Raw genomic sequence first — 13561 nt, forward strand, 5'->3', positions numbered from 1 at the left:
AGGAGAACTCACCACCTCCCGTGGTAACCTGTTCCACTCATTGAAAACCCTCACAGTCAGAAAGTTTTTTCTAATATCTCATTTGTGTGTCCTCCCTTTCAGTTTCATCCCATTGCTTCTAGTCTTTCCTTGTACAAATGAGAATAGGGCTGATCCCTCTGCACTGTGACAGCCCTTCAGATATTTGTAGACAGCTATTAAGTCTCCTCTCAGCCTTCTTTTTTGCAAGCTAAACATTCCCAGATCCTTTAACCGTTCCTCATAAGACATGATTTGCAGACCGCTCACCATCTTGGTAACTCTTCTCTGAACTTATCCAGTTTGTCTACGTCTTTTTTAAAGAGGGGTGCCTAGAGCTGGACACAGTATTCCAGATGAGGTCTGACTAAGGAAGAGTAGAGGGGATAATTACCTCACGTGATCTAGACTCTCTGCTTTTCTTAATACCGCACAGATTTGTGTTTGCCTTTTTGGCTGCTGCATCACTTGGTTGACTCATGTTCAGTCTCTGATCTATTAGTATACCAAAGTCTTTTTCACATGTGCTGCTGCTTAGCATAATTTCTCCCATTCTGTATGTGCTTTTCTCATTTTTCTTCCTTAGATGTAGGACTTTGCATTTCTCCTTGTTAAATACCATTCTGTTAGTCGCCGCCCACTGTTCAAGCTTTTCTAGATCTTTTTGAATACTCTATCTCTTCCCTAGTGTTAGCTATCTCTCCTAGCTTTGTGTTGTTGGCAAACTTGATGAGTTTCCCCATCAACTCCCTCCTCCAGATCTTTTATAAAAATGTTGACCACCACTGGGCCTACGACAGAGCCTTGTGGTACCCCACTTGATATATTCTTCCAGTTTGATGTGCAGCCATTTATGACCAACCTTTGAGTACGTCCTAGAAAAGTATCAAACTAGCAGCGCTCTGTTCAAATTACAGTTCCGTGATAGATATTGCTCGCCCCGTTCTGGACTGGATCCAAGTCCTCAGAAGTCATACGTAGAAAATAGAACCGCAAGCTTGAAAAAAACCTGCTGTATGTAGTCAAAATGTCGCCATATCTCTCAACTAAGTGAATAAAAGATACATCCCCTTGGAGGTCTTGGCTTTTTGCACCATAATTTTGCTGTCCTGCGGTTTTATTTTCTACGTGGCACTCTGAGTACTCACTCAGCCAGTTGTGAATCCACCTAACAGTTGCCTTGTCAATCCATATCTGGTCATTTTTTCAATCAGTATGGTATGAGATACTTTGTTAAATGCTTTACTAAAGTCAAGATATACTATATCCACCGCATTTCCTGATTAACCCAGTCGGTGATTCTGTCATAGGAAAGGAAGGAAATTAGATTTGTCTGTCATGACTTGTCTGTTACAAACCCATACTGACTCTGGTTAATTACTCCATTTTTATCCAAGTACTTGCGTGCATGCTGCTTAATAATTTGTTCAAAGATCGTTTGTGGTATTGAAGTCAGGCTCACAGGCCTGTAGCTTCCTAAATCCACCTTCTTCCCTTTTTTGATGATCGGGACAACATTTCCCCCTTTCTAATCTTTTGAGACGTTTCCTGTTCTCCAGGAATTTTCACAGATTACAGCGAGTGATTCAGCCATTACCTCAGCCATCTCCTGAGATGTAATTCATCTGGACCTTGAGACTTGAATTCATTTAAGTTAGCTATGCGTTTCCTCATCATCTCTCTCCTTATAGAGAGATGGTGAGGGAACACATTTACAATGCTTTGCAGTGATATACACTTTATTCTTTTCTCCTGAATGTGGGCCATGATGTAGATGCATTGATGGCTACTGCCCTGGACATATTTAGTGGTATACATCTATTTGAATTTGTATTATGCTCTAAAGGATTTAGATCATTATGTGGGGATGTTTTTTTAATTTTATACTTGTGTGTGCTTCTGTGTTTTTCTTCTTTGTATGACTTTTCTACACTTAATAGATATATGTATTTTTATAGGTCCTGTACTCCAGTTTGCTTTTCTTCTGTTTGATATAGGAGGGACTTTTTGCTATTATATATATATATATATATATATATATGGGTTTTATGAAATAGATATTATCTACCTCTCAACGTATGCTTTAAGATGCACTGCAGCTTCTGTTAAACAACTTATATTTACTCCTTTGCTCATTCTGTTTTGGTATTGTTTTAAGTGCAAATTAATCACATTCATGTCTGTGCCTTCTCATATGTATATGTGTATATATGCCTCTTCTGATCTATTCCATTTAAGCCTGAGGAAGGTTTGAAAACTCGCTACATCATGTATTTTTCTTAGCCATTAAAAGGTATCATATCTACAAGATTACTTTGTTTCTCTTCCTGAGAACAATCATAAAAACTGCATTGTAACGGAACCTCTAAACAGAAAAGAGCTAAACTGCTCACTTGCATTAGTGAAGGGGAAACCATTTTGGTGTCCGTTTGACAAGGTTTTCAGTTGTTTCTGTTATATTTAGACTACAGAATAATGTAGTTAACTGTTATTCTATACTCCAAATATAACAGAAAAGAACGGAATCCCTGTCAAACAAACACCAAAGTGGTGTCAACTTCACTAATAATGCTAGTAAAATGTTTAGGCCTCATGTCCACGGGCAAAAGAAGAATTAAAATCCGCAGCGGATTTTATCTCTTCTCCCACCCGCGGATCCGCACCCCATAGGGATGCATTGACCACCCGCGGGTAGATAAATACCCGCGGATGGTCAATAAAAGTGATTTTTTTTAAAAATGGAGCATGGCAAAATCTGGACCATGCTCCATTTTCGTGCGGGTCTCCCGCGGGGACGGCTGCCGCGGGCTTCTATTGAAGCCTATGGAAGCCGTTCGGATCCGTGACCTAAAATAGGAATTTACTCACCCGCTCCGGTTCTTCCCTTCGCCGAGGCTCCATCTTCTCTCCGTCGCGGCTGGATCTTTTTTCTTCGGACCGGCGCATGCGCGGGGCACGTCACCGACGTCATCCTGCGCATCCGCCGGGCCGAAGAAAGAAGATCCGGCCGTGACGCAGAGAAGACGCCGCCGCGGCGAAGGAAAGCTCCGGAGCAGGCGAGAGGTAAGTTTATTCTTATTTTTATGCCTCATGTCTGCGGGGCAGGAGGGACCCGCTACGGATTCTCCATGGAGAATCCGGAGCGGGCCTGATTTTCCCCGTGGACATGAGGCCTTAGTCTATTTCCTTTCGGGGTTCCGTCACAATGCGGTTTTCGGCACCTGTGAAGTAAACCCTCAGACAGTGCAGTGAAGTAACACTGTGGGAATACTCCCCAACTTAAAGGGGTGGTCTCGCGAAACAAAGTGGGGTTATACACTTCCGTATGGCCATATTAATGCACTTTGTAATATACATCGTGCATTAAATATGAGCCATATAGAAGTTATTCACTTACCTGCTCCGTTGCTAGCGTCCTCGTCTCCATGGTTCCGTCTAAATTCGCCGGCAGCTTGCTTTTTTAGACGCGCTTGCGCAGTCCGGTCTTCTCCATTCAGCACGAGCCGCTTCAGTGTGCTCCCCGCTACAGCTCTTCTGCGCATGCGCAGATGAGCTGTCACTGCTCGGGAGCGCGCTGGAGCGGCCATTCTGTACCTTCCTCTGTTAGAGGAAGGTGCAGAGCTGCCGAGCTGCCGGAGAAGCCGCCCAGCTGTCCTGCCGTCCAGCTGTCCAGGTAAGTGATGGGCCGGGGGGGCTGTCGCTGCGCCGGGGGGGGCTGCCGCTGCGATGGGGGGGCTGTCGCTAGGCCGGGGGGGGGGGCTGCCGCTGCGATGGGGGGGGCTGTCGCTAGGCCGGGGGGGGGCTGCCGCTGCGATGGGGGGGCTGCCGCCAGGCCGGGGGGGGCTGCCGCTAGGCCGGGGGTGATGTTCACTGACAGGTGAAGGCCCCGGAGCCCAGCGCTGGGCTCCGGGGCCTTCACCTGGGCTGAGGGTCTAGCGCTGGGGAGCCGGGAGCGTAGCGCTGGGGAGCCGGGGGCTAGCGCCGGTTACCTGCTGCCTGGCGGTGCGGGGCGTCTGGTCGGTGGCTGCGGGGCGTCCGGTCGGCGGCTGCGGGGCGTCCGGTCGGCGGCTGCGGGGCGTCCGGTCGGCGGCTGCGGGGCGTCCGGTCGGCGGCTGCGGGGCGTCCGGTCGCCATGGAGACACAGCTGGCAGCGTCTCGGGAGCGCGCACGTCGGGCTGCAGCGAGCGACGGGGAAAGAGCCGGCGGCCATCTTGGGGAAACTTTTATAAGTTACTGAAACGCTGGAACGGTAAGTACGAACCAGCTAGAAAAGTAATTTACAGGGGTAATTAGTAATGTATGTTTAATTAGGGGGACTGGGCAAAAAAAAAAAATCACTGCTTCCTCGAGACATCTCCTTTAAGCAAAACTCCGATGAGAGCTCTGGATTCTGCTGACCAGAACTTTGCGTCAGTGGTAACATTCACACCACAGTGGAATAAACTGTAGCATACAGTAAAGGGAACCCCCAGATACAGAAGACAAGGCCATTTCGAACTTGAGCAATCAATGAATGAATTGTGCAGTCAAATCTGGGGTGCTGTATTACATCTCCAATGAATGTTATTAAACTAATGTAATACACTAGATTATTAAAACTTCTTAGTAGGCTAGCATATGTTTAATGTAATTGCATATTTTTTACAGCAGTGATAGAGCTGTTCATATGCAAGTTCAAATCCAGGCTCCTGACTTATAAGAAACTGCTGGTAAAAAGACGTCTGCTTCTATGTGTTAATAAGTAAATCTGTTACACAATCTGTTGCGTTTTCTGGTAATGGTCTTTTCTGTAGATTATCCAACATTTAACCTAATCAAGATGTTCTTTCCTAGCATTACTGTACATTCACAGGCAGCTTTGCACAATTACTTGTCTTGGCTTCAAATTCTTCCGAACATTCTCAGCTGATTTCATCAAGGTCTGTCCCAAGCACAGGGAACAGCAATAAGATCATGCACATCAATGCCGGAGCTTAGTACTGTTTAACAGCCTACAGTCCAAGACAGATTTAATGCTCTCAACTGAGATTCTCCTTTTAGGCCTCATACGCTTGGCCTATTTTCCCCCAACTTTTAAGTCAAGATACGGTAAATGGATTTCATTTTGTGTTAGCCCTTAGCATGACACTGCACCGATTTAGGTTCCTGCAAGCATTGTAGAAAATATGAAATTATATATAAACTTTTTATTTCTACACATATTGGGATACGGATTGGTTTGGAATCGGCAAAGGCATCCGCCAGGGCTGCATCCTCTCCCCCTTCTTGTGTAACCTATATGCAGAAGTGATTATGAGGAAAACGGACCTAGACGAATTGGAAACTGGGGTCAACAAAGGAAAATCTCCAGCGACAACACCAAACCAAGTTCCCTCGGGGAGCCGTATAAGTGCAAACTCAAAAAAGCAACCTGACTTCTTAGGTCCCCACACCAAACCAGAAATAATGTAGGGGCAGCACACAGGGATCTTCAATAAAATGTATTCAGCATCAGAGGAGGCTTCCTTTATAGCATCCTCATAGGAACATGCAACGTTTCGGCGACAGAGGTCTTTGTCAAGTTGATTTCTGCATTGGAAACTGGGGTGAACCCAACAATCTCCGTTACCCGGATGACAACTCTGCTTGCAGAAACAGAAGCAGGTCTGAAGCAGCCAACATGCAAGATTAAAACTGAAAGTAGAAAAAATGGGCCTCAACCTGAATTTAAAGAAGACTAAAATGACGACAACTACAAACAATGGCCACATTCAAATCAAAATTTGATGAGACGGTAGAATGTGTGCGAGACTTCATCCTCCTTAATTGGAAAATTGACCAGGCTGGAGAATCTATGCCAGAGATAAAATGTAGGATAGCATTGGGGCAAAGTGCAATGCTAAACATGGACGAAATCTGGAAAAAGTACAGCGAGGTAAACAGAGAAGTCCTAAATTGTATAAGACCCGATATATCACTGGAGGGGAAGATGGCCTGGCTCAGGCTCATGGATAATGGCCATATAATGTGAGCAGAGTCGCTAGTAAAATGCTTGGACAGAGCAGTGGCAAAAGAAGACCGGGGATCCGTGCAGAGTTTGAATTGAGTGTATGGGCAGCCAATACAGTGTCTGCCATAGTGCAAAGGCGTGTGAGAAGTGGCCGGATAGGCAGAGAAGTCTAGCTACTGCATTTAGTATGGATAGGAGAGGGTAGAGTTTTGTGCAGGAAAGGCCAATTAGCAGTGAGTTTCAGCAGTGGAGTAGGGAATGGGTGAGGGCAACAAAGTGTCTCTAGCGTGTCCGTGGTGAGAAAGATGGATTTTAGCTATATTTCTGAGGTTTAGTTGGCATGTTCGGGCCAGAGATTGAATATGGGGACTAAAGGAGAGGTCAGAATCCAATGTGACCTTAAGGCCGCAGGCGTGCTGTCTGGGGTTTATGATGCTGCCAGATACTGATATGGAGATATTGGGCGGAGGTTAACTGATTGAGGGCAGAAAGACAAGGTCAGTTTCTGAGAGGTTAAGTTTGAAAAAAAGGAGGACATGGTGGTAGAGACAGCAGACAGACAGTCGGTGAGGTTTTGGTGGAAAGGCTCCAAGTGGTCATGGAAGAAGGTGAATAATTGGGTGTAGTCAGCATAGAGGTGATATTGGAGGCCAAATCCGCGGATGGTTTGACTGATTAGGGCTATGTAGATAGAGAAGAGAAGGGGGCCGAGGACTGAGGCCTGGGGGACCATAACAGCGATGGGAAGCAGAGAGAAGGTAGAACCAGCGAGGTAGACGCTGAATGAGCGGTCAAAGAGGTAGGAGAAGCAGAAGAGAGCAGTGTCCTTTAGGCCGATAGAGCGGAGCATAGTGAGAAAGAGGTCATGGTCAACAGTGTCTCACACAGCGGAGAGGTCAAGAAAGATTAGTAGGGAGTAGTCAGGCTTCAATTTGGCAGTCATCAGATTGTTTGATACTTTTGTGACGGCGGTTTCGGTCGCATGTAGGGGGCAGAGAGAAAGAGTGTGAGGCGGGAATAGACCAGGTGTTCTAGTACTTTGGTTGAGAAAGGGGAGGTTTGAGATGGTTCAGCAGTTAGCAGCGTCGGTGGGGTCAAGGGTCGGTTTCTTTAGCAGATGGGATATGATGGAGTGTTTGAATGAGGAGAGTATACCAGAGGTTAGGGAGAGGTTGATGATGGTGGTAAGGTGGTATTGGTAGCTGGGGAAAGGGACCAGAGGTGGTGTGAGGGAAGAGGGTCGCTAGCGCAGATAGTGGGACGAGCAGCGGAAAGCAGTCTGAAGACTTCTTCCTCTGTCATTGGTCCTAGTACAGATACTAAGTGAGTGATGGATGCTGCGCTGAAGAGACCGAATCAGGGCTAGCCATATAACATTCGGTGATGTCCTTAAGATGTTTCACATCCGAGAGACTGCGATTTTGCAAATAAATTGTATGGTTGCCAGCCATTTTAGTACTCTATCTTTACTTAGGGTATGATGCGTTTGGTGAAAACACAAACTGTCTTTTAGTTGGGCAAGTCCTAATCAAGGTGTGAAGCCAAGGTCACCCACAACAACAGATTGGGCGATTCTTGACATGGACAAGAAACCACTAGGTGAGGGGTAAAAAAAGAAGAAAAAAAAACAAAACACAATTGGCTTCAAAAGTTGGTGTCTGATTGGGCTCCAATGTTCAAAAGAATGAAACAGATGTTCAGGTTTACATTCGTGGACATGAAAGCCAGCATACAGCAAGTTTAAGATTAGAGTACATTCATCAACTCAAACCTTACTGTGACTTATGCATACACTAATGCCCAAACTAGGTCTTTAAATATGATAGTTACCTACCTTGGCTTGAGGTGGAGGTGGAACATATGGAGGATCAGTTATATAGGTCTTTTTACTATTTGGAGGTGGATAGGAGCCAGGAGCTTGCTGGCCCACTGCGTGCCCAGAAGTATAACCAGGTTCAGGTTTCCACCCTCCTTGCTGTGCATATGGAACTTCAGAATTATTTCTTCCTCCATAGCCTTGCGAAGCTGGATAGTAAGGATCTTGATACTTCACAGGATTACCTTGGGGATACCCATAGCCAGGATCTGCATAGCGTACAGGTTGAGGTGGAATATACTCTGGCTCTCGCGAGGTTATTTGTTTTTGAGGAGCATAGTACTGGTTGGGTGTAACATTGTAAGGCTGACTTGGTTGAGGAACTGGCGGAACAAATTGAGGGCTGGGCTGAGAAGATTTAACCTGCACATTAAAAGTAGGCCGGCTTGGAGTAGAGGCTGTGGCATAAGATGCTGGAACCGGCTGAGGCCTCTGTGCGGCTGGTGACCCCGCTGGTGCAGGCAATGTTGTGGACTGTGGTTGGGGTTTGGCAGCAGACTTCTTTGTTGCTGTCAGAGGTGGTTGGTTTGGTATTATCATCCTCTTATGACCAGTTACTGGGGTTCCAGCTGATGGGTGAGTCAATGTCCCAGTTGCGGATACAGTACCCTATTTTGGGGGGAAAAAAAAACAAAACGCATAAATTATAGAAAACAAAATATATATGCATTATAGAACATATTTTCATGAAAACAGTTTGTATTAAAAAAAAATTGCCATAAGCACAACTGTTATTGTTGATCGGTGTTTTTGCCAAGTTATATTCTATACTATATGCGCATACAACTCCCATTGTGAAATGCAGCCGATAGCATTTTATCAGTTAATATGTACTAAGTGAAAGAATGTTTTTTAATTTAAATAGGTTTGGTTTTACATTTTTGATATCATTTCCTCATTGCTAAACTTTTTCCAAAAATAAGTATGTAGATTGTTAGCAAAAAGTTCCACACATCATCTATCGCAAGACAACAACTTCTCAGTATAGAAATCTCCATTTTAGTTTCAAATGTAATATTTGGGATAAAATACACAATTTGACAAGTTTTCCCAAATTCTGCTAGAGTAACAAACAAGATGGATGTTGACTAGAGATGAGCGCGCGCGCTCGGATAAGCCAGTTACTTGAGCGAGCCTCGCTCTTCTCGAGCAACAGCATTCTTCTCCGAGCATGCTTAAGGGTGTTTTTACATCCCTGCCCCCACGCCCTGATTGTCTGTCACACTCTGGACATCTTATCCATACTGCAGTCACTTCCGTGCAGTGCAGCCTCCCCTCTGATACTTATCAGGTACCAACTGGATGCTGACATTTATCCCAGCCCACTCTTTCAGTATTCTGTGCTAGCGATCCTATGATGCACCAGCACATCACAAGAGCAGCTATTGGCTTTAACACTGCAGCCTACTGGTAGGACACTGTATTTATCATTACCTTCTATATTCACCTAAAAAAGCTACAGATCGTAAGTATAAAGACAAGAGACTAATCATCATCTGCATCATTACAACTATGTGACAGGAGCCTATAACCAGCAGCAGTAACTGTGGTAGGAATTTCTATGTCCCTCTGTAAAGAGCTTGTGTGGTAGAGTCAATCACACAAGAACTATGCTGACTGAAAAGCTGAAAGAAACAAAGCCAAAATAAATCTCAAAATGAGATCCCATCCCACCTGAAGAGGCCTCCAGGAGTTTTAGATAGAAAGGAATAACTAGCCAAGGTAATACTAGCTGACATATATAGTAGTGGCCAAAAGTTATGAGACTGATACATTTTGGTCTTTACAATGTTTCCATGATATACTTAAGTTCAATTACAAGCCATTCATAAGTTTTTAAACTTTTGACAAATACATCAAGTTTAGTCAAAGACTCAATGTTTATAGTGTTGAACCTCTTTTAAAGGCTTCTTCAATTTGCCTTGGCATGCCGAATATCAACTTCTGGACCAAATCCTGACTAGTAACCCATTCTAACTAATCAGTGCCTGGAGTTTATTATAATGTATGTTTTTGTTGGCCCGCCCTCTTTAAAAGATTCCCAGTTCTCTTCAGTCCAATCCCTGTTATTCTTGCAAAACGTCAGCCTATCATTAATGTTTTTCTTGGAGAGAAGTGGCTTCTTTGCTGCCCTTCTTAACACCAGGCCAGCCTCCAAAAGCCTTCTGCATGCAAGTGCACTGACACCTGCCTGTTTAATTTCTGAGCACACTCTGCACTAGTGTTGGACCAATCCCATAGTGGAATGTCCTCTTTAGACTTGTCATGGCACTTGCTGGACTATCTTGGCGGCCTTGAAGCCTTTTTCACCATAGTTGAACCTATTTCCTTAAAGTTCTTGATCCGATAAATGTTTGAGTTAGAGTCCATTTTACAAGGAGCAATGACCTTGGCTGTAAAGGCCCTTTAATGCATAGCAATGATGAGTGCACATTTTCTTGGAGGTAGCCATGGTTAACAGAAGACAATGATTACAAACACCATCCCCCTTTTAAAGCAACCAGTCTACTCTTATAATTCAATCAGCATGACAGTAATATCAGATGCCTTCTCCTCGTTAACACTTTCTCCTGAGCTGATGATCACAGAAATGATGTTAGCAGGTCATATGTGACAGGACTGAAATTCAGTAGAAATGTGGTTTTTGTGTCAAAAGCTAATTTTCATGGTAAGAAATGACTTTGTAATTTATTGCAATGCATTTCATCACTCTTTATAATAATCTAGAGTTAATGCAAATTGTCATTATAAAAACCAAAGCAGCAAACTTTGTGCAAAAAAATTGTCAGACTCAAAACTTTTGGCCACACCTTGCGTGCTGGGGGGCTAGTTATATAACGAATGAGAAAAAAAAATAAATCACAGAAATGGGTCTTTCTAGGAGAAACCAGTAAAAACAATAAAACAACATTTACAAATAATAAGGGAAAGTGTTCATGAAAAAAAGATAGTGACAGCCCCCCTAGTGTCTTACATATCAAAAGCAATTCATCCCCATTAAACGTCCTGCTGTGCACAAATGAAGTCACACGACTTTGGCGCCCCCACACGCGATAGGAGCCCGAAGCCAAGACCTGCATTATTCCCCATATGTATCCTGATGTGCGGCACATGTGATACGAGTTTGAATTGCACCATTGCTGTACAACCTTAGAGCCCTTTCATATGGGTGGAACTTTCTGCATTCCGCACAACATGCTGCGGTAATTTGTGCATGGCTCTGTGCAGATTTTGTGTTCGAAACGAAAATAGCTTAAATCAACTGCAATCCTGCACCAAAATCCGCAGTTAGGGCTCCTTCAAATGGACGGATTTCCGCCGCGTAATACGCAGTGAAAATCCGCTGCGTTGCCCGCAGCTATTAGGTTCTATTGAACCTAATAGCTCAATGCTCACGGTGCGGAATTCCGCACAGTGAAATCACCGCGGTGGAGCCTGTCACTGCCGTGGGAAGCCGGCCTTAGGCCTCATGTCCAGGGGGTTAAAATCCGCAGCACTTCACCCGCAAGCGGATCCGCACCCCATAGGGATGCATTGGACACCCGCCGGGCCGAAGAAAGAAGATCCTTCCGGGAAGAAAGGAAGAACAGCAGCGTCCGGAGAGGTGAGTTTATTCTTATTTTCTGGCCTCATGTCCACGGGGCTGGAGGGACCCGCTACGGATTATACATGAAGAATCCCTGGCAGGCCTTATATTCTCCGTGGACTTGAGGCCTTAGTCTTGCGGGTTTTGATGTGAAATTCCACTGCATCCCGTTCGAGATATTCCGCCCAAGTGAACGGTCCCTTATGTGGTGCACACGTGATCATGCAGCCTACATTGGAGTCCTTTCTTCAGTACAATTACTTTCATCCAATTTTTTGGATGTATTTTTTCATCTTACTAAAAGACAGGTTTGTCAATTTAATTGCTCTTTCTGTTAAAACCCCAGTCAACAGAATGAGTATAAAGGGAAATTAACATGTGAGTGAACACAACAACTCAAATTACTTAGGTTCTACTAGACAACAAAAGGACTTAAAGCAGTAAATTTAAGCAAAGTGATCTCCATGGCAGCACGGTAGAAACATTTTGCAGCCAGAGTTCTAGGGACACGATGTACAAATTCACAGTCCTTTAGCAATGGAATTTATTCTTCGCATATTAGGTAGTAGAAGGAAAATTACTGAAGTTGGAGTAAAAAACTGCCCTCCTATTTGCATGCCGATTACCAAGTAAGGTAAGAGGAGAAAACCATTATATATATGTTCTCTTGCCACCAGCAGTAACAGAGTGAAAGCTTCTGTGAGCAATGTACATGCTAATACACTGAAATATCGGAGATGACCACCCAAAATGTAATGGCAATAGTGTATTCATACGGTGCGGTAACGACTGCATCGCTGTAGACCGCAGCCGCACTGATAACTGCAGCAAATAGCTGGAAACTTGGATGTGGTGGTTCAGGTGCGGCTTCAAAGTGGGTTCTAACTAAACAGTCTGAATACAGGTGAAAATGGTCTTCTGCAGGGGTGGTCCTTCCAAAGAAGAGGTCAATACATACAAGAATGGAACATCTGACACAAAGACATCCAATTATGAAGGTGGTCTTCTGAAATGGTTTTACTGTGTAATCTACATCTCCCTTATTTGCATATTACCCAGAGGAGCATGAATGGCCTTCTCACTCACTGCTCTCCCTAGTGAGAAAAGATAGTGTTTCTAAACCATGTCCCAGGCCTCTCACTAGCCAAGCCAGAAACCTACTGCACACTAATGAGGGGCAAACACCCTGAAACAGCTGTCTGTGTATGGATTCTAGCTTGTTTTTTTTTTATTCCAAAGTCCTTGTTATAAGGCTTGTATAAAGAGTCTAGCATTAATTTGATTGCTGCCTTCCAATTGGTGGCGCTGCGGAGGTATTGTTCCATCTTCTTTAGTGAAAAGGCCTATTTTGGACCAAGGATGCAAATTTTTTTTTCTGGGTGAGGTGGATTTTCACCTTCACTTTTCAAAAGCCATAACTTTTTTTTTTTGTTGACATGTCCATATGGGGGCTTGGGTACATAGAATGTATTGCATCATTTTTTATTAATTGGAGGGCAGCGAGATACATCAACTCTGTATTTTTCTTCCTTTAACAAACTGTGTTACTCATGCAGCATAAATGGCAATACTTTTTTTGCAGGTTGTAGGATTAAAACAATACCAAAAATTATGGTTTTTTAAATTCCTTTTAATGCTTTTTTGGGAAGGTGAAATGAACGCAGAGTGGGCTCAAAGGAAATGGATGCACACGGGGTGGAAATCTTGCAAAACGTCCGCAGCAGGACTGCACGGAAATCCCGTGAGATTTCCGCAGCGGAAAGGCAGCTTTAACCCCTTCCCGCTGCAGGGCATAAGTTTACGTCCTGGCAGCCTGGTACTTCCCGCAACAGGACGTAAACTTACGTCCTGGAGATAGCGTCGGATCACATATGATCCCGCGCTATCCAGCAGCGGGAGCCAGCTGTCAGTCACAGCCGGCGTCCCGCTGCAACAGCGGGGGGTCATCGAAGATGCGCCCCCCGCTGTTAACCCCTTCCCTGCCACGATCTAAGTAGATCGCGGCAGGGAAAGAGTTCAGAGGGAGCGGACTCCCTCTGTGTCTCCGGCCGGCTCTCGCTATAACATCGCGAGAACCCGGCCTGTCACCATG

General features: G+C 44.7%; 1 protein-coding gene across 2 annotated transcripts in view; it reads right to left on the minus strand.

Moving 5' to 3' along the window:
• The window catches only part of LPP (LIM domain containing preferred translocation partner in lipoma), a 235860-nt gene that overhangs the window by 80334 nt on the left and 141965 nt on the right, over nucleotides 1-13561 (minus strand). For both annotated transcript variants that reach the window (XM_066602170.1, XM_066602162.1), the window contains one exon: nucleotides 7842-8492. In XM_066602170.1, the coding sequence (XP_066458267.1) occupies nucleotides 7842-8492 (651 nt within the window). The remainder of the gene's footprint in view (nucleotides 1-7841; nucleotides 8493-13561) is intronic.

This window comes from Eleutherodactylus coqui, chromosome 1 (genome assembly GCF_035609145.1).
Source record: "Eleutherodactylus coqui strain aEleCoq1 chromosome 1, aEleCoq1.hap1, whole genome shotgun sequence".
Taxonomy (NCBI): Eukaryota; Metazoa; Chordata; class Amphibia; order Anura; family Eleutherodactylidae; genus Eleutherodactylus; species Eleutherodactylus coqui.